This window comes from Furipterus horrens, unplaced genomic scaffold, assembly GCF_987537825.1.
Source record: "Furipterus horrens unplaced genomic scaffold, mFurHor1.1.pri manual_scaffold_4, whole genome shotgun sequence".
NCBI lineage: Eukaryota > Metazoa > Chordata > Mammalia > Chiroptera > Furipteridae > Furipterus > Furipterus horrens.
In genome coordinates, this window is record NW_028327174.1 from 202,099,657 (window position 1) to 202,116,963 (window position 17,307).

Genomic DNA, 17,307 nt, shown 5'->3' on the forward strand with positions numbered 1-17,307 from the left:
TTTTACAACAGATTTTCGGCCCCGGAGCCCCCCCTTTCCCAGGAGATTCGGTCTATCACCCTCGAGGCCAGTTTTCAGCTCCGGCCTGGGCTAAGTTTGAGGCTTCTCTCCCCTCCCTAGAGAGGGAGTTATATTGATGAGCTGTATTTTCTTTTCTCCCTCCATTGCACGTAGATAAAAATCGAGGCGTTTTTGAAGGCACTTAAAATAAATTTCTATTGTCTAGGCCTCGTTCCGGAAACAAACGACTTTTCAAGCCGAGAAAGCGGCGGCGGGGAGATGGGGGAGGTAACGGCGAGGGCGCGGGGACGCAGGCCCAGGCGCCAGTTCCAGCTCCCGCGGGGGCCCGCCTCCGACCCCATCTCTTCCTCCCGAGCCCCCCGGCTAGCAGCCCCCGCCAGCCCTCGCCCCTCCGAGAACAGCCCCGCGGGGTGCGGTTCTGGGCTCGGCCACAGCTTGCTCAGCGACACCCCCGGAGGCGGCCGGAAGTCGGACTCCCCCCACCCCACCCCCGCATCCCGCCTGAACTCCGTAAATAATTCCAAACCCGAGAGGCGAGGCGGCAGCTGTCGGCTCGCCGCGCGCGCGGGCCGGGCCCCGCCCGATGCACACGGACCAGCCGACGGGCAGAACTCACCCGCCTGGCCTGGGCCGCGCGGGGCCTGGAGGACGCCCCGGAGGCGGCGGAAAGCTGCAGGAGCACTCCGTCGGTGGCAGCCATGGCCGGAGAGGAGGAGCGGCCACACGCAGGCAAGCTGGGCGCGTCTGCACCTCGCGAGCCCGGGCAGCAGCTCCGCTCGGGGCCACGTGGGACGCGCGCGAGGACCCCGCGTAGCTGCCCCGCCGGGTCCTGCGGCCGTGCCCCTTCCGGGTCCCGTAGGGCCCGCGAGCACGCGGCCGGCCGCGCTGGGGACCGGAGCCGCGGGGCGGGGTGGCGGTCCCGTTTGGCAGCCCTCACGGCTTGGCCTGTGGCGTTGGATGCCATGTGACACTCAGCCCCGAAGTTCATGCTTGTGCACTTCTGTGGGTTACTCTGAGGGGCAAGAGTATGTGCGCCATCTAACCGACACCTCCTTCGTTTGCCCCCGGGTTACCGTTCCCTCAATCATTCAATGCCCCCCCGCTCGGGAAGTCACTAAAGGGGTCTGGCACTTCGGTCACCCGGAGAGGGGTCCTCGAGGCTCCCTGCCCCCCGCCCATCCGCGGCGAACTCCAGCGTTTCGGTCCCGCCCGCAGAGGAGGCGCCTTTTTTTTTTAGACAGGCAGCGCCGCGGCCACCTGTCAGGGCTGGGTCGCCTAGCAACGGCGGGGTCCTTCCTGGCTCGGCGGCGCCGCGGGCCTGAGGGAAGGAAAACGGCCGCGGAGGGCGCTAGGGGCCGGTTGCGGCGGCGCGGGAGGCGGCAACCGGACGGCGACGCGGCATTGGCGCGCCCGGGCGTCCGGCCGCGGCATCTAACGGGAGATGAACACGGCCGACAAGGCCCGGCTGGGGCCCGCGGGCGCCGGGCCAGCGCCGCCCGAAGAGGAGCGGGGCGAGGCGGGCGGGAAGGCGCAGGCGGCGGGCGCGACCCCCGGGCCCAGCGACGCGTTCCGCCTGCTGGTGACGCGGCGGGAGCCGGCCGTGCGGCTGCAGTACGCGGTGAGCGGCCTCGAGCCGCTGGCCTGGTCGGAGGACCACCGCGTGTCCGTGTCCACGGCCCGCAGCATCGCGGTGCTGGAGCTCATCTGCGACGTGCACAACCCGGGCCAGGACCTGGTGATCCACCGCACCTCCGTGCCCGCCCCGCTCAGCAGCTGCTTCCTCAAAGTAAGCCGGGCCGGGCCCCCGCGGCCGGGGCGGCCGTCGCCGATGAGCGAACAAAACCTCGCCCCGCCGTGTGCCCAGCGCCCCGGCTCACGCGCCCGCTCCCGACCCGCCCGCGTCCCGGGGGGCCCCCCAGCTCCCCGGCGCCCGGCCGGCGGCAGGCGCAGATTTACGCTCCGCGGCGCCGCTGGCTGAGGCTCCGCCCGCGGGTGACCCCGCCCCTGGCCGGGCCCCGCCGCTGCTCCCATTGTCTCGGGCGGGCTCCCGCGGCCCGGCCGGCTTTGTTCGCGGGGACGTGCCCTCCCCTCGCGCCTCCTTTGCTCTGGAGAAGGAAAGCGGGGCCTCTCCGTCGTCCTCGCTGCCGCAGCGACCCAGTGGCGAAGGGCTCGCGCCCTGGGCGCGCGGGGGCGGATACCGGGTCTCCGAGTCTGTACTCCGGCTTTTCCCGAGCAGCTAAGAATCTTCGGGGTGCGGAGTGAAAAAAGCAGTGCCCCTGGCAGGAAACGCGGTTCTTGGGCGTCACGCCCAGGGCCCGTTACGTTCAGGGCGCGCAGCTTCACGTCCCCTTCCGCTCACCGTCTGAACCTCTAGGTTTTCCTTGTATTTTCAGATTCATTGAAGTCGCAAGTCACGTCGCTCGTTTTTGCGGCTTAGAAGTAGCGAAAGACCTTGCGCTGCTCCCACTGAAGGTCTGCCCGTGTGGGTGTGCTGTGACCGTGGGCATTTGCACTCTCCGTGGACCGGCCCCGGCCCTGCCCTCGGGCAGCTTACGGTCCTCGGCGAGTCCCGGGCCCGCCGAGATGGCACATCAGGAGTGACGGGCGCTGTGAAGTTATGTCTCTGTATACAGAGAACGTATTCATGCGAAAGTGAACTGAAGAAAAATCCTCTTACTAGGCACAGCTTTTTAATTTTTTTAAAAGAATTTTATTTATTTTCAGAAAGGGGAACGGAGGGAGAAAGAGGGGGAGAGAAACACCCATGTGTGGGTGCCTCTTGTGCGCCCCGAACCAGGCCCTGGCCCGCGTCCCCGGCCTGCGCCCTGACCAGGAACCAAACCGGTGACTTTCCAGTTCGCAGGCCGGCGCTTGAGCCGCTGAGCCGCACCAGCCGGGGCAGCACAGCCTTTTTAAATGCAGGGAGCCCACACCACTCTTTAGCATACTGAATTCAAGTTGTAAAGGGACAGCTTGGTGTCGAATTGGATCATCGGTAAACTTGTATGACCAAGCCCTGTAAGTCTTCTTGGAGAACATGTGAGCAGATTGGCCCAGATAGAAACAAACCAGGTGGGCAGGTGCTGCCGATGCTATGAAACAGACACGCTGACGGAGGGAGGCAGAAGGAAGGGGTTTGGAGAGGGGCGTCCTCTGCTGGAAAGGAACTTCCTGTTTCTCAGGACGTGCATCTGTATGGCGACTAGAGAAAATGTAAGCATGTCTGCATACAGTAGAGATGACACACGTTAGCAGAGGAGTAGTGAGCGGAGGCGCTTCAATCGGGGACGGTTACCTGGCAGAGGCTGCAGCAGTCCTGAAGGCAGGAGGGGAGGAAAGGGGCACCTTCGTGGCGGGACCAGGTGTCCGTCTCAGATGCATTCACATTTAAGATGCGGTGTAAGTAGCGATGGGTCAGCAGATGAGCCCTTCCTTTTAGGCCAGCGGTTCTCAACCTTCCTAATGCCGCGACCTTTTAATACAGTTCCTCATGTTGTGGGGACCCCTAGCCATAACTAAAGCACAGTGATTAATCACAAAAACAATATGTAATTATATATGTGTTTTACGATGGTCTCAGGCGACCCCTGTGAAAGGGTCGTTCGACCCCCAAAGGGATGGCGACCCACAGGTTGAGAACCACTGTCCTAGGGAGTCAGAGAAAGTGAGATGAGGTCAAGCTGGTAACATTGAAGGTCAGCCTGAAGGAGCTGGTTCTGATCTAGGAAGCCCTACGGTGTGTCATCTCTTCTGGTGTGGCTCAGAAAAGTGACCTGGCTGACCACAGGCAGGACGCTGCTGTTGGGGTCAGTGGGAAGGAGAGGCGAGGGGCTGGGCTTTGGCACGAGATCGCGAGGGGGCCCCGTCTGTAAGAGGGGGATAGAGCCTTCCTTGCTTAGACTTTGTGGAAGGTTAGGTTAGACACTTATGCGGGTATTTATGTATGTGCACACATACACACATGCGTTAATCAGCACAAGGCAAAAACAGTGCCATCGTGCAGGGGTGAAGGCGGAGGCTGGCTTCACGCTGGGGTTGTGGAGGTGGAAGTGTGCGTTGGGTTCCGATAGAGACCTGACTTCACCATTGATGCCACGACTGTCTAACGAGTACCAGGACATCTTTATCCCACTAATAGCTGATAGGTAGCGCGCCTGGAATCAGTGTCATTTCCCCTTCTGCACCGCTTGGTGTGTGGGTAGCAGTCTCAGTAGCCAGGGACGGCCTGCTGAGTGAAGCAGAATCGTTCTTGCAGCTCTAGGAGAGACTCCTGGAATCCAGCTGCGGTGAAACGGCAGGAATGTAACGAAATCCGTGTCAGTAACTTGGATGGCTCTTCCCGTGGACCATCCCAGGGGTCATAAGTGCACTCAGTGCTGTCCAGCTACCTTCGTCCTGACACAAAATGGGCGTCCTGTCCCTGGATCAGGGTGTGCGTGCGTATGTAGCACGGCTGGAAGGCCGGTGCTAACCCCCGTGAAGCTTCTGCCCAATGATTCTGCTACTCTGTGAATTTCTTTCAGAAAAATATGCAGTTACATGATAGTTCACACATCCATCGTTTTCAGGTTACTACCCTCAGCCTTAGGATGTGATAGAAATCTGAAAAGCAACACAGTAGTGATTTAAGAATGTTACAGTCTTCCCATCGGACTGCTGATTTAGAGAATCCTGTAGTTGTACACAGTACACAACTCTGAAACACTATGTGTGTAAACTACTTCTGTTGATAATCGGTTGTTAGGGGCGATCGCAAGTATTAACCCCGTCCTCCACGTTGAAGTTCATAGCTATTGCCTGTCTTTGGGATCATGTTCCCGCCCTCGAAAAGCTTACTATCTGATAGCTTCGTGTGAGTGTTTGTTTGTTAGGTGCCGAGCAGGTGCGTAGGGAGCAGGAGTAACAGGCCCCTGTCAGGCCGAATGGTCTGCAGTTTTTGTTTTCTCTACCTTTTGGGGGACATTTAAAACTCCTGCACTCGGGTGGGAACACAGTCCCAGGGTCCAGGCTTTATCAAGGACTGCAGCCAGTGAGTGGTTCTGAGTTCAGCGTCTTCCAAGTTCCTCCTGTGACCTGGAGTGTAACTCCTCTGGGCTGAGGGACTTAAAGACACTTAAAGTGACTTTTATTACATGATTCTACCCCTCCAGTTTGAAAATCAGCCTCTGTAAAAGGGAATTGACAGGAAAGGGACGGCAAGATTCTGCTTTCTCTGTTACCCATTTCTGTAACATAGTGGGTCAGGCCCTTCCTTCTTGCTTCTGACATGACAGAAACCATATTCTATTCAACCTCTGCTTTTTTTTTTTTTTTTGCTTTAGGCTTCCTGGCTGCTTTCTTACGGCTCTGGACTACTTTCTTTTGGTCATTTAGTTCTTCCTCCATCTTTTTAACATCCCTTTAAAATCTTTTTTAAAAGATGCCACCATATAGCTAGGCGCTGCTGGTGTACATTCCTAGCCTGGGGAAGGCGAGGTCCATGGAAGCTGGAATGACCTGGAAGGCCCAGTAGGACGGATGGGGTCTCACCGGGAGGAAGGAGCATTCCAGGCAGCGGAGCCAGGGAAGGCCGGCTGGGAGTGTTCAGGGGACAGCCAGTAATTGGAGGGGGGACAGTATTCTGTAGAAATGGAAGAAAGCAGTAGGAGCTGGCTTTCAGCATAATTTATAAATGAAATTTCAGCTAGAAAACCTGAAGTTTGCATTTGTATTGCAAAGATATTATAAAAAATCCAAGTATCTTAACTGTGAAGGCTGTACACGAGTATTTTCATGAATTTTAACTCCTTTATTGCTTTGTGACTATTTCAGCTAATTGCTCTGTTGACTCTTAGGAATCAAGTACAGTGCTTATCTGGCAGGGGAGGTACCTAGATCACGCAGGCAGCTTTCCCGGGGCGAGGCTTACCCATTGCCCTTGGGGTGCGCTGGCCCCTGCGATGCCCCAGGCGTATGTGGAAAACTCGGCTGCATGATTTGTGGTCGTGGGGGGCTGCGTTCGCACTCTCCCCTGCGGAAAAAAAAGAGTTCAGTAGGTCTTCCGCCTTTGTCACTTACGTCAGTTCTGAGAAGAAATGGGGAACGAGGCTATAAATAACGAAGACGTTTGTTTTGATCTTTTTTTAAAAATTGCCATTTTCTGAGTATATGCTTATTTTGTGTACTTGACCTTTTAAATGCATGTATACCAAAATTAACAGTTGATACAAAATACTGTACATGTTAACATGACTCAGTTAATACATCCTAAGTAATACACACATATTTCTAGAGCGAAATATTGATCTGATCATTTTTGTACCTCATTTTCAGGTTGGCTCAAAAGCAGAAGTTGCAGAGTGCAAGCAGAGGTTTGCCACCTCTGCGGACCCCACGGTCAGCCAGACGTTCATGTTGGATCGGGCGTTCAACCCGGAGGGGAAGGCTCTGCCACCGCTGAGAGGTTTCAAGTACACTAGCTGGTCCCCCGTGGGCTGTGACGCTAACGGCAGGTGCCTTTTGGCAGCACTGACCATGGACAATCGCCTGACGATCCAGGCCAACCTCAACAGGCTGCAGTGGGTCCAGCTGGCCGACCTGACGGAGATTTACGGGGACCGTCTCTACGAGAGCAGCTACCGGCTCTCGAAGAATGAGGCCCCGGGCGGGAGCCTGGCGGACTTTGCCGAGTTTCAGAGGCGGCACGGCATGCAGACGCCCGTCAGGATGGAGTGGTCGGGCATCCGCACCACGCAGCAGGTCAGGCACAACAACGAGTGCCGGGACGTGGGCAGCGCGCTCCTGGCCGTCCTCTTTGAGAACGGCAACATCGCCGTGTGGCAGTTCCAGCTGCCCTTCCTGGGGAAGGAGTCCATCTCCTCCTGCAGCACGATCGAGTCGGGCATCAGCTCCCCCAGCGTCCTGTTCTGGTGGGAGTACGAGCACAACAACCGGAAGATGAGCGGCCTTATCGTGGGGAGCGCCTTCGGGCCTGTGAAAATCCTCCCGGTCAACCTCAAAGCCGTGAAAGGCTATTTCACTCTAAGGCAGCCCGTGGTCCTGTGGAAGGAGATGGACCAGCTGCCGGTGCACAGCATCAAGTGTGTCCCGCTTTATCACCCGTACCAGAAATGCAGCTGCAGCCTGGTGCTGGCCGCGAGGGGGCCCTACGTGTTCTGGTGCCTCCTGCTCATCTCCAAGGCCGGTCTGAACGTCCACAACTCCCACGTCACGGGCCTTCACTCGCTGCCCATCGTCTCCATGACCGCAGACAAGCAGAACGGAACGGTGTACACGTGCTCGAGCGACGGCAAGGTGCGGCAGCTGATCCCCATTTTCACCGACGTCGCCCTGAAGTTCGAGCACCAACTGATCAAACTCGCAGACGTGTTTGGCGCCGTGAGGACACACGGGATAGCGGTGAGCCCCTGCGGTGCGTACCTGGCCATCATCACGACGGAGGGCATGGCCAACGGCCTCCATCCTGTTACCAAAAACTACCAGGTCCAGTTTGTCACTCTCAAAACCTTTGAAGAGGCAGCTGCCCAGCTCCTGGAGTCTCCGGTCCAGAACCTCTTTAAGCAGGTAGATTTAATAGACATCGTACGCTGGAAGATTCTCAAAGATAAGCACATCCCTCCGTTCCTACAAGAGGCTTTGGAGAAGAAGATTGAAAGCAGCGGGGCCACCTATTTCTGGCGTTTCAAATTGTTCCTCCTGCGGATTTTATATCAGTCAATGCAGAAGACCCCTTCGGAAGCCTTGTGGAAACCCAGCCATGAGGACTCAAAAGTCTTACTGGGCGACTCACCTGGAGTGGGCAATGCCGAGGATGAACAGCAAGAAGAAGGCACTTCCTCCAAACAGGTGACAAAGCAAGGCCCGCAGGAGAGGAGCAAAGAAGGGGACCCAGAGGACCCTGCAGATGACTCCCTTGCTCCGTCTGGGGATGCTGGAGGCCGAGAGCCCATGGAGGAGAAGCTCGTCGAAATCCAGGGGAAAATCGAGGCTGTGGAAATGCACTTGACCAGGGAGCACATGAAGCGGGTCTTGGGAGAAGTGTACCTCCACACCTGGATCACAGAGAACACCAGCATCCCCACCAGGGGACTCTGTAACTTCTTAATGTCCGACGAAGAATACGACGACCGGACGGCACGGGTAGGTGTGGTCCGACCGGAACGCCGAGACCGGGACAGGGCTGCTGCCTCTGTGGCCTGGACTGAATCTCTGAAGCTCAGGGTTGGCTTTCACGGGTTTAGGGAGTTGATTGGCACGAGGTGCTGGAGACTAAGTAGAAGACTCGCGTGCATGTCCCACGAGACGAGCTCGGTTCTTCCCCTCTCTGTGGCTGTGAATGGTACGCAGGGTTTGCAGGATGACAGGGCTGTCCTTGGGAAAGTCGTCTGTGACTGGGTCGTCTCAGGCGTGGACGGGCGGCACCCGTGCGCCTTTCCCTTGCTGTTGGCGAGAGGTTTTATTTGTTTTCTGGAGGGGGATGTTTCCATTCGAAAGGACGTGAGGATGTCTTCTGATTTAGTTAAGAAGGGCACGTAAAGTAAACAGGCTCTCGTGTTGTTTTCACAGAAACTGGATGGAGTCTTTATTTTGTTACTAGAACAGTCGTACGGTGTTGGGCGAAACGCACTGCACAGATTCACGGTCCCCGACAGCATGAGGGCCACGGGCGCAGGGAAGCGCTGCGTCCTTGTCCTCTGCGCGCCTCCCGAGGGCCCGGGTGCATCGTCCCCTGGCGGGTGCCCCGTCCCCTGGCGGGTGCCCCGGTGGTCCAAGGGGAGAGTGCCTGCGGGCGTGCGGGCGGGAGAGCCGTTCCTAACGCGGTGCGGCCCCGGTGGCCCAGGCTGAGGAACTTGGTCACGGGGAACGTGCTGCTGCCACTGAAACGGTCAAGGCCCCTAGGCCCACGTCGTGCCTGCTCGCTGTGACGGCGGACGCTTGCCCTCACTGCCTGAAGCCTTGTTTAGACAGTCACCGAAGGCAGCACGTTGCGGTGGTGTCACCCTGCTATTAGACCGCTCCCGGCCACGCGTGCACGTGCGTGTTGGGGGGAGTAGACTGGTGTGTGCGCCCCTGAAGTGGTCGCTCCTAGGACGCTGGCAGCCCCTCAGGAGTCGTTAGGACGTGCTGTTCGTGACGCTGACTTCTCGTTTTTGAAGGTCAGCTTCCAGACACTTGCGCTGTCGTCGATTGTGTGGGGGAATGTTCCGGTTACCGTTGTTCTCTGAAGGACCTGGCAGGAACATTATAATCCGTGAAACAGGAACAGAAGCACTTTAGAGACTGGGACGGAAGTCTGTGGTGACGGTTTAGGGCAGCGCTGTGCGGCCCGGGTGTCGCAGGGGCCGACGGGCGCCGCGCGCGTTCCTGGCACGCGTCCTGCCCGGCGGTACCTGGGCCCTGAGCCTGCCCCTCGCGTGGGCACGGGAGACGTGGCAGCGGCCAGCACAGCCGTAGCCAGCTGGGGGGAGTGGGTCAGAGTTATGCCCTTTTGGTCGCGTCAGCAAAACTAGAGCATGTTTTGTGGTGTGCCACAGCACGCGGGCGGTGCGCTGGCGGGGCCGCAGGATGCCGGGCCGGCCCGCTGCTCCGCCCGGCGACACACTCCAGCAGCCGGTGTGAAGAGGAAGGTGCGCCGCCGCCCATCGGCAGCAACTGAGTTTTGCTCGTAAACCTGCATTTCATGTCTTTAAGATCCCACCATATGCATAAAATGAGTCTTTTCAAACTGTGCTTTGCTTATTTAGTAGCAGTTACAGAGCCTGGGATGCTCAGCTTGGCGTGCTGGGATCATCAGACCAGCATTTCTCACCCTTTCTTTTTCCATTATCCCTGCCCCCTGGCGTTTTCCGACATTTTTTCTAGTAGTTGTTGCCCATGCAGTTTTAATGCCACCGGTTTATCGTGTATCAGTTTGTGTACCGTGTGAACGTCTGTACTTTACACTAGAAAGGGTGAGGACTTTCTGTCTCCCGAGAGCCCCCTGCCCCTTGGGAAGGCGCGGCGCCCACGGCCACGGCATCAGTTAGACGAGCAGATGGAGGGCGTGCGTGCGCGCGGCTGCCGAGGGCAGACAGAGCAGAGCTTCCTGCTGTAAAAGCGGGGCACATCTCCCCTGGAAGAGTTCTGAGCAGGTGTGTCTCTGCCGGGTGTCTGGCCCGCCTAGAAAAGGGAGGGGGCTGTCCTTGCTGTGAGTAATTAGAACTCCTAAGGTCAAAAAAAGGCCAGAAGTTAATGGGCTTTAAATCTGTAAATTATATGCAGAGTAAGAAGGCAGGACACTGTCCGAGCTGTTAGGACACCCTTCAGACTGTCAGAGCAGGAATTTCAGTGAGTGGCAGGTTTGGAGGGGCCTTCCACAGACGCGCTAGTGTAAATGGATTCACACCTTCAGGGACATCTGCTAGGAAGACAAGGCGGTTCTGAAGGCTTGGTGGGGCCTGGCCCCGTGACGGAGCCACTGAAGGTTTGCCCAGCGAAGCGGGGGAGGCCGGTGTCTCTCAGGCTCTGCGTGCTGCAGCAGTGTAACCCCGAGACCACAGCAGAGACCGCGAGGCTGACACTGGGGCCAGGCCTCGGGCAGCCCTGTCTACCTCCCCGCTCGCCCCTCCTCCAGGGGGCCCACCCGGCCCACTGTGCCCCCGGGTCAGTGGACCTCACACTAGACTGGATTGTGTAGCAGTCCTTGGGCTATTAGAAGGGGAAATTATTGTTATTTAATCCTGATTGCTTTTCTCAAAAATAGACGGACAATTCTACCAAGTTACTAGTTCACATGATACATTATTTTGCCTGTAGAGAGTATGCTTTTCCTCCTTAAAATTAGAACATTGTAAGTAACAGCTAAATACTTGGTCTTCTAACAGAGCTCTGAAGTCCTTGTTTCAGAAGCAGTGACAAGACTGTGTTTTGAGACCGGTTTCCCCTGAGTGGTTATAGTTTGCCCTGTTCCCGCATGAGTTGACTTTACTCGGCCAGTTGACACAGTTCAAAGTCCAGCCTTGTCACTTCCCAGCAGGGGGTGGAAACGCACCTCTCCCGGCGCGGACGAAGCCGCGTCACGTCGCCTCCTCGGTGTCGGGAGGCCCTGCGCTGACTGCTCTGTCTCGCCAGGTGCTGATTGGCCACATCTCGAAGAAGATGAACAAGCAGACCTTCCCCGAGCACTGCAGCCTGTGCAAGGAGATCTTGCCGTTCACGGACCGCAAGCAGGCCGTCTGCTCCAACGGCCACATCTGGCTGCGGTAAGCCACGGCCGCCACAGCCCGCTGCACGACGTGTCCCGTCCATGTCACTCAGAGCACTGTCCGGGCTCGTCCCGACGCATGTGGCCGGACGTGAGGTCGGAGGGGGCTGCCATCATCGCACCCAACTAAAGCAAGACAGCCCTTTAGCGACAGTTCTACTGCTTGAGAGCCAGAAGCGTTGCTTTGTTTTGGGAATGCTGTTTTCTTTTGAAGCAGCGTTCAGTGTTTACATGTTACTGTGACAAAAGTAGTACCTGTTAAGTGTAGTGCGGTATAAAGCACTTGTGTCCTTTTTGTTTACCTTTGTACTGAAAAGTACGAGTCCTCCGCCGCGCTCAGCCTCACCTCAGCGAGGCCTCAGTTTGCGGCTACAGCCAGTTACTGCCGCCTCCTCCCCCTCCTCCCCCCTCCCTCTCCCCCCTCCCCCTCCCTCTCCCCCTCCCCCTCCCCCTTCCCGTCGTCCGCACTCCATCGCCTGGCTTCCTGGACGCCCTACTCCCTGCTCCCCTCCCTGCCCTGCCCCTTCACCTCCTTGACGTCCGTCTGTGGCCTGTTTTTCTGTGCCAGTGCGAGTGGCAGGGGGCTCCTAACAGTGCCAGCGGCTGCCACCTCGGGCGCTGTCACGGCGGCAGGGCTCTGAGCAGTGCGCGTGCCCACACGGCGACCCTGCGCGGGGACACTGCTGCTGCCCCCATTTGTGCAGATGACGAAACGGGCACCTGGGGAAGCTCGGTTCTGTGCTCAGAGTTGCACGGGTCGGGGGTAACAGCGCCGGGCCTGGCGTTCTGGCTCCAGAGTTCGCAGGCGAGCGAAGCGCCACGTGCTGCAGTCCCGTTTTTGCGGGTGGGAGTTGGTGCCAGACACGTCCGTGTGAGAGGGCGCTCACCCCCGCGCAGGTGGGGTCTTCCTGCCTGCATGTGCCCCCGAGTCTTCACTCAGAGTGGACGCCCTCGGAATCTCGCCCTCCAGCCGCCTTCCCCCCGGGTTTCTCTGCTCCTTGGCTGCAGGGGAAGGCTCCTCTGCAGAACCCACATGCCCTCCTTCCCGTCTCCGTGCGGCCCACCCGCCCTGACTTGCCAGGTCCTGGAAGGTGCTGGGCAGATAGTCATTGGATGAAATTGAGCCTGTGAACATTTGTTCGCGTCCCTTCTTTTTTACATCATTAATTTAGTCTTCTGCGTCCTCCGGGTTTTCCCCAAGATAGTGCTGGTTGCTGTAAATAGGTGACAAAGGAGCTGCGGACTGTGCGTTAGAGACTCTGTCCCTCGCTGACTGTGTGAGAGACGCTGTCCCTCCCTGACTGCGCACTAGAGACGCTGTCCCTCGCCGACTGCGCTAGAGACTCAGTCTCGTGCTGACCTGACCCAGATGCCCCCCACCACTCAGTGCCCCTTGTGGGGTCCCACCGGCTGTGGAGAGACCCATGTTGCCGTGAGTGTGTGCACGGCCACTGCCCTTTGCTTGTGGCTTGGTTAACGCCCGCTTTTAGAGCCCCTGGGGAGCTGCCTCCCACTGCGTGGCTCTCTGGGTGCTGGCGGACTGACGGCGCCATCTGTCCCCTTCCAGGTGCTTTCTGACCTACCAGTCCTGCCAGAGTTTGATCTACAGAAGGTGTTTGCTTCACGACAGCATCGCCCGCCACCCAGCTCCCGAAGGTGAGTGACGCTTTCCCAGCCTGGGGAGGGTGAGGCGGGGCCCCTGGCAGTCCCGGTCAGCCCGCACGGCTCCCCGCAGCTAATTCAGAAATGACTGTTGGACTGTGTCATGTCATGGTCAAGTGTGCATTGCACGTCAGTGTGCGAGTCTGCTGCTCTGTCGCTGCAAACGAGTCAATCTGCAAAACGCCCTGCGTCGGTTTACCTGACGCGTCTAGATTAGGTGTGAATGGAGGCTGCAAATGACTGTGCGCACAAAGGCAGCATTGCCAGACAGGCAGGACCTGCATGTGGAGTCCTTCCAGTAGCCATGGAAGGTTATTCCGGTTGGTCTACATTACTTTCCGATGGCCCAGGGACAAGGGAACACTTCTCAGGTCACCAGTTGGAAACAAGGTTGTAGACGTGGGCAAGGAGTTAGTGATGTGAAGAGCCACGCGAACATCAGGTCTATGACCCGCGAGTCGTTAAGGTCCCACTCTAGCCCGGCGAGCTAACCTGACACAGGTATATACAGGCTGGGGGGACTCTGGTCTCAGGGAGGTCAGACAGAACATTCCACGTAAAACTCCACCCTCGCCGTGACTTCTTCTTAACGGGCTGAAGCCCTCCCGTTGCAAGCAGTCGGTGTTGCCGGCTTATGGTCTGCTTCTGTTACAGACAACGCCATCGTGTGCAGAAGTGGAGACGCGAATAGAACAGACCCTGCGTGCCCACCACTCAGCTGTAGAAATCGCCGACTGGTGGACTGGCGGCCTTTACGGCTCAGCCGGGCCTCCCCTCACTAGGTTATTTTGAAACCCGCCTGAGGGAATTTATAAATACTGAAAATTAGTATACTATTGAGGCAGAAAAGCGGGAAGTGACTGAAACAAGTTTAAGGAACAAAGCCCTGCAGCTGGCTTCGCGCCCGCCAGTGCTGCCCTGGGAGGGAGGAGGACTTATAGCCCTGGGGGCGCGGGGCCGTCCTCAGGCCGGGGCGCCGGGAAGGGGCCGCCACGACCTTCTCTCCCCACGGGATGCGGGGTTTAAATCCTAGGAACTGTTACCTTACGAAAGAGTGTTTTAACATTGAAGGCGCGTGAGTGATACAGTCTTTGAAGAAAAGACAGTCCTTTAAGTTCAGTTCAGCTCCATGAAACACGCATTCACTCCCCAGTGTCCCTGTTTCATCGCAGAGGGCTGAAACTGTCGTCACACACTTAGCTCTGGGGACCACAGGGTTAGCCTGGCCTCACTTAGGGTACCGTGGGGGGACACAGAGCTGGCTGGAAGGCCTGTCCCCGACACTGCAGCCCAGCCCCTGCTCCCCCGACTGGCTGCCTGTTCTGGAGCGGCGCTCAGTCCCTCGCATCTTCCTTCTGCAGATCCCGACTGGATTAAGAGGTTGCTGCAGAGCCCCTGCCCTTTCTGCGACTCTCCTGTCTTCTGATGTCCGTGGTGGGAAGTGGACAGGGCGCGTGCTCTACTGGGCACCAGCTGGAGAGACGGGTGCGCTGGAGCCTGGCCTGCACTGTGGAGAGGTGCCCCTCGTGGCCGTACAGAGCACCCAGGAACCATTTCCCAAGTGGGCCTCCGTCTCCGGGGCCAGAGGGCGTCCTCACGTGACAATGCAGAGCTAAGTGATTCTGAGTTGAAAGTCAGCCCCCGCTCCCTCCCCAGCGGGGACACTTAGGCTTCAAGTGGCCCACTGAAGCGGTTGGAACAAATGCTCGCTCATTTCTAGGGACAGAATGGTTTCTTCTGGAGACTGCAGGTAAGGGCCCTGGGGGCTGAGTTAGGATGGAATCCTGGCCTTGGAGTGGAACTGCCTTATGGCTCCAGGGAGCTTCGATTGCCTGGCACGTGGTGGTCAGCACCCCAGCAGATAAAATGTCTGAGCGTGTGGGCCTGCCACTGCGTTCTCCGGGAAGAGCTGCAGAACTGGGTCCCGCCGATGCTTGTTTGAAATCATGTCCCTAAAACTATATTTGTAAGAGGTAGAAGCCAAGATTAAAATTGGGTTTACTGTGTCAAAAGGTCAGGTGACTCTTGTAAGCTAATAATTGTGTGACTGACTTTGAATGACCGCCCATGTGCCATCTGACCTCCTGCCCCAGCTCCTTGGCGTGTAGAAGGGTGTCAAACGATCCAGCTTACCCAGGTCACACCCCTTCTCGGACTGAACTGTGACAGCCCATGTGAGAGATTTGTACATAGAAGAGAAAGAATATTTTCTCCTTTCAGTATTAAAACTGGGAGTATTTTTAATGTTGACATTTGTAGGCATTTCACTTATGTCCATTATAGGTGTGTAGAGTCTACCCAGAGACTCCAGAGAGAAGGCAGCCCAGAAGCGCAGACGCCGTGTGTGTGGCCCGGGGGCAGAGCCGGGGCCGGCCTCCCCTGCAGAGGTCCTCGGTAGTGACAGGATAGGCACCTTCCTGGGCGCTATTAGAGGCATTCAGTGTTCATTGGTCCTAGAACTTAAAATAAAGAAATGGCCGTTCTGGAATTACAGTGTTCTTGGCTTCTTACAGACAGGGGACTGGGGCCGGTGCTAATCAGGACTGGCACGCACACAGCCTGAGGTGGTGCGTGTTTCTGGAAAGCTGGGTGGGAAGCACACGAGGTGAACCTGACTCACTCTTTCGCCTTGACTGGGACACCGTTTCCTGCTTTCACGTTGTGTGCGCAGTGAAAGACTGTTTGCATCGCTGTAGAAACACTTGCCGTGTGGGTAACAATGTAACAGCCAACCCCGCACCTGCTTCCTCCTCCTGGCCTCTGTGTGGTAGGGCCGGAAGCCCGCCCAGGCCCTTCCAAGCACCCTGCTTTGGAATGTTTTGTCTTCTATTCAAAATTTTATTTTAACTATGTATTTGCTGGAGTCTTCGCCTATCTTCCTTGTTTTGGTGGTCATTTTTAGAATAGCGTTTATCCAGACTTCAAGGGCAGGCATGTTAAGTTGATCTTCAAGAAGGGACCGTCAGCATTGAAATCATGCACCGCACCCATCGGAAGGGGCGTGGTTGCTGTCATTTTTTGCCCGTAGCGTTTCACTTTACCGTACAGACGGGACAGGAACACTCAGGCCACGGGCTGTCGCTGTTCCAGTCATCAGGAGGGCTTCGTTGCGCTCATGTTGCTGCTGCTACCCGGAGTCGGTCGGTAGTTGACTTGCTCTTGTTGGGGAACATGGTGCTACTGCCGTTTAAAACTTATCGTTATGTCTTTGGTGAAAGCATTTGTGCGTTTGGGGGAAAGTGACCTCTCGGCAGTGACCTGAAGAGGGTCTCCCGAGTTATTCTGTGTGTCTACATAGGAATCCTCATGGGCACTCTTCTGCCAGAACACGGCTTCCCTCCGCGGGGAACGCGCTGCGCGGAATTCTTAAGCCTGAAACCCAGCCTGCCTCGGCCCAGATTTCTGCACCCGCACCTGGAGGCCCGCCATTTTTCCTGCCCACCCCCGTCCATGCAGGTGAACCCCCTGACCTGGGGGAATGTGGAGACCTGCGTCACAGCGCTGTGCCCGTCTCAATTTCCCTGGGGGTCAGGCCCTTTGGAAAAGTGGGGGGTCACCAGGAACCCTCAGACTGCTTCCTGCCGTACCTTCCAGAAATGGGCCTCCTCTGTCCAGTGGATTCCCAGTGGGTTCAGAGGTCACTGTAGGAACCTCAGCAGTGGCTGCTGGGAGTGACCATGCTCAGCAGGGGTGGGGGCAGAGTCCACACAACTCCACCTTTGCGGCTGCGACACTGTTGCATCTGGGGGGTCATATCCGGGCCTGCATCTCATTTTCTCTGCCTGGGCTTAATCTGTCTCTGTTATTCTAGACAAGACATCGATCGCTTGATATTCTGAAACCCTCCTGTGTCCGCCACCCAGATTTCAAGCGACCTGTACCTGCTCTTGCCTCTGCCGGAGCGTCAAAGGTGGTCAGAACCACGGGCAGGGCTTGTGGCAGAGGGGGACATTTTCCTGCCTCTGCCTCTGAAAGGGTTTTGAGAACGTTATTGTTGAAGTGTGTGAGGCCCATTAGTGAGTTGCAGTTAATTAGGTTAAAAGAATGCTAAAGGTAATGATTAAATATTAAAATATGTTTTGTTGTGATCATCTTGATAAAATTCAGAAGAAACTGATGCTTGTTGGTGCTTGTTAAGGGCGGCTCAGTTAGTTAGAGCATCGTGAGTTAAATCCCCAGTCAGGGCACATACAAACGTCAACCTATAAATGCATCAATAAGCTGAAAAACAAATCAATTTTACTCTCCCTTCCCCTCTCTCTCAAAGCCAGTAAACTAAGAAAAACAAAGACCACAGAGCTGGCTTCCGCAGCGCCTGCGGCACGGCTGCTTTGGCGCAGAGTGAAACCCTTCGGTTCTTGGAACGAAACCAGGAACTGGCG

The 17,307-nt window shown here is 57.1% G+C and overlaps 2 protein-coding genes and 1 non-coding gene across 3 annotated transcripts in view; 2 read left to right on the forward strand and 1 right to left on the reverse strand.

Moving 5' to 3' along the window:
• Positions 1 to 1,009, reverse strand: part of DDX31 (DEAD-box helicase 31) — a 58,129-nt gene extending 57,120 nt beyond the window's left edge. Inside the window, exon 1 of the mRNA XM_090275283.1 lies at positions 638 to 1,009. Coding sequence (XP_090131409.1) covers positions 638 to 1,009 — 372 coding nt within the window. The remainder of the gene's footprint in view (positions 1 to 637) is intronic.
• Positions 1,010 to 1,317: 308 nt separating this feature from the next.
• On the forward strand, positions 1,318 to 15,413 carry GTF3C4 (general transcription factor IIIC subunit 4). Its single transcript, XM_090274934.1, has 5 exons — positions 1,318 to 1,807; positions 6,334 to 8,160; positions 11,131 to 11,261; positions 12,831 to 12,919; positions 14,287 to 15,413. The coding sequence occupies exons 1-5, from the start codon at positions 1,463 to 1,465 to the stop codon at positions 14,349 to 14,351; spliced, it is 2,457 nt and encodes an 818-aa protein (XP_090131060.1). The 5' UTR covers positions 1,318 to 1,462; the 3' UTR covers positions 14,352 to 15,413.
• LOC150013866 (U1 spliceosomal RNA) lies at positions 5,868 to 6,034 on the forward strand. The gene has a single exon (XR_016511085.1). It is a non-coding gene; the product is annotated as a U1 spliceosomal RNA (small nuclear RNA).
• Positions 15,414 to 17,307: the final 1,894 nt, after the last annotated feature.

What these genes read in the sequence shown, in the direction of transcription:
- GTF3C4 (XM_090274934.1), top strand. Translation starts at nt 1,463, where the DNA reads ATGAACACGGCCGACAAGGCCCGGCTGGGGCCCGCGGGCGCCGGGCCA. An exon ending in TCAGCAGCTGCTTCCTCAAA is followed by an intron (nt 1,808 to 6,333) that starts GTAAGCCGGGCC and finishes CCTCATTTTCAG; the next exon opens with GTTGGCTCAAAAGCAGAAGT. An exon ending in ACGACGACCGGACGGCACGG is followed by an intron (nt 8,161 to 11,130) that starts GTAGGTGTGGTC and finishes CTGTCTCGCCAG; the next exon opens with GTGCTGATTGGCCACATCTC.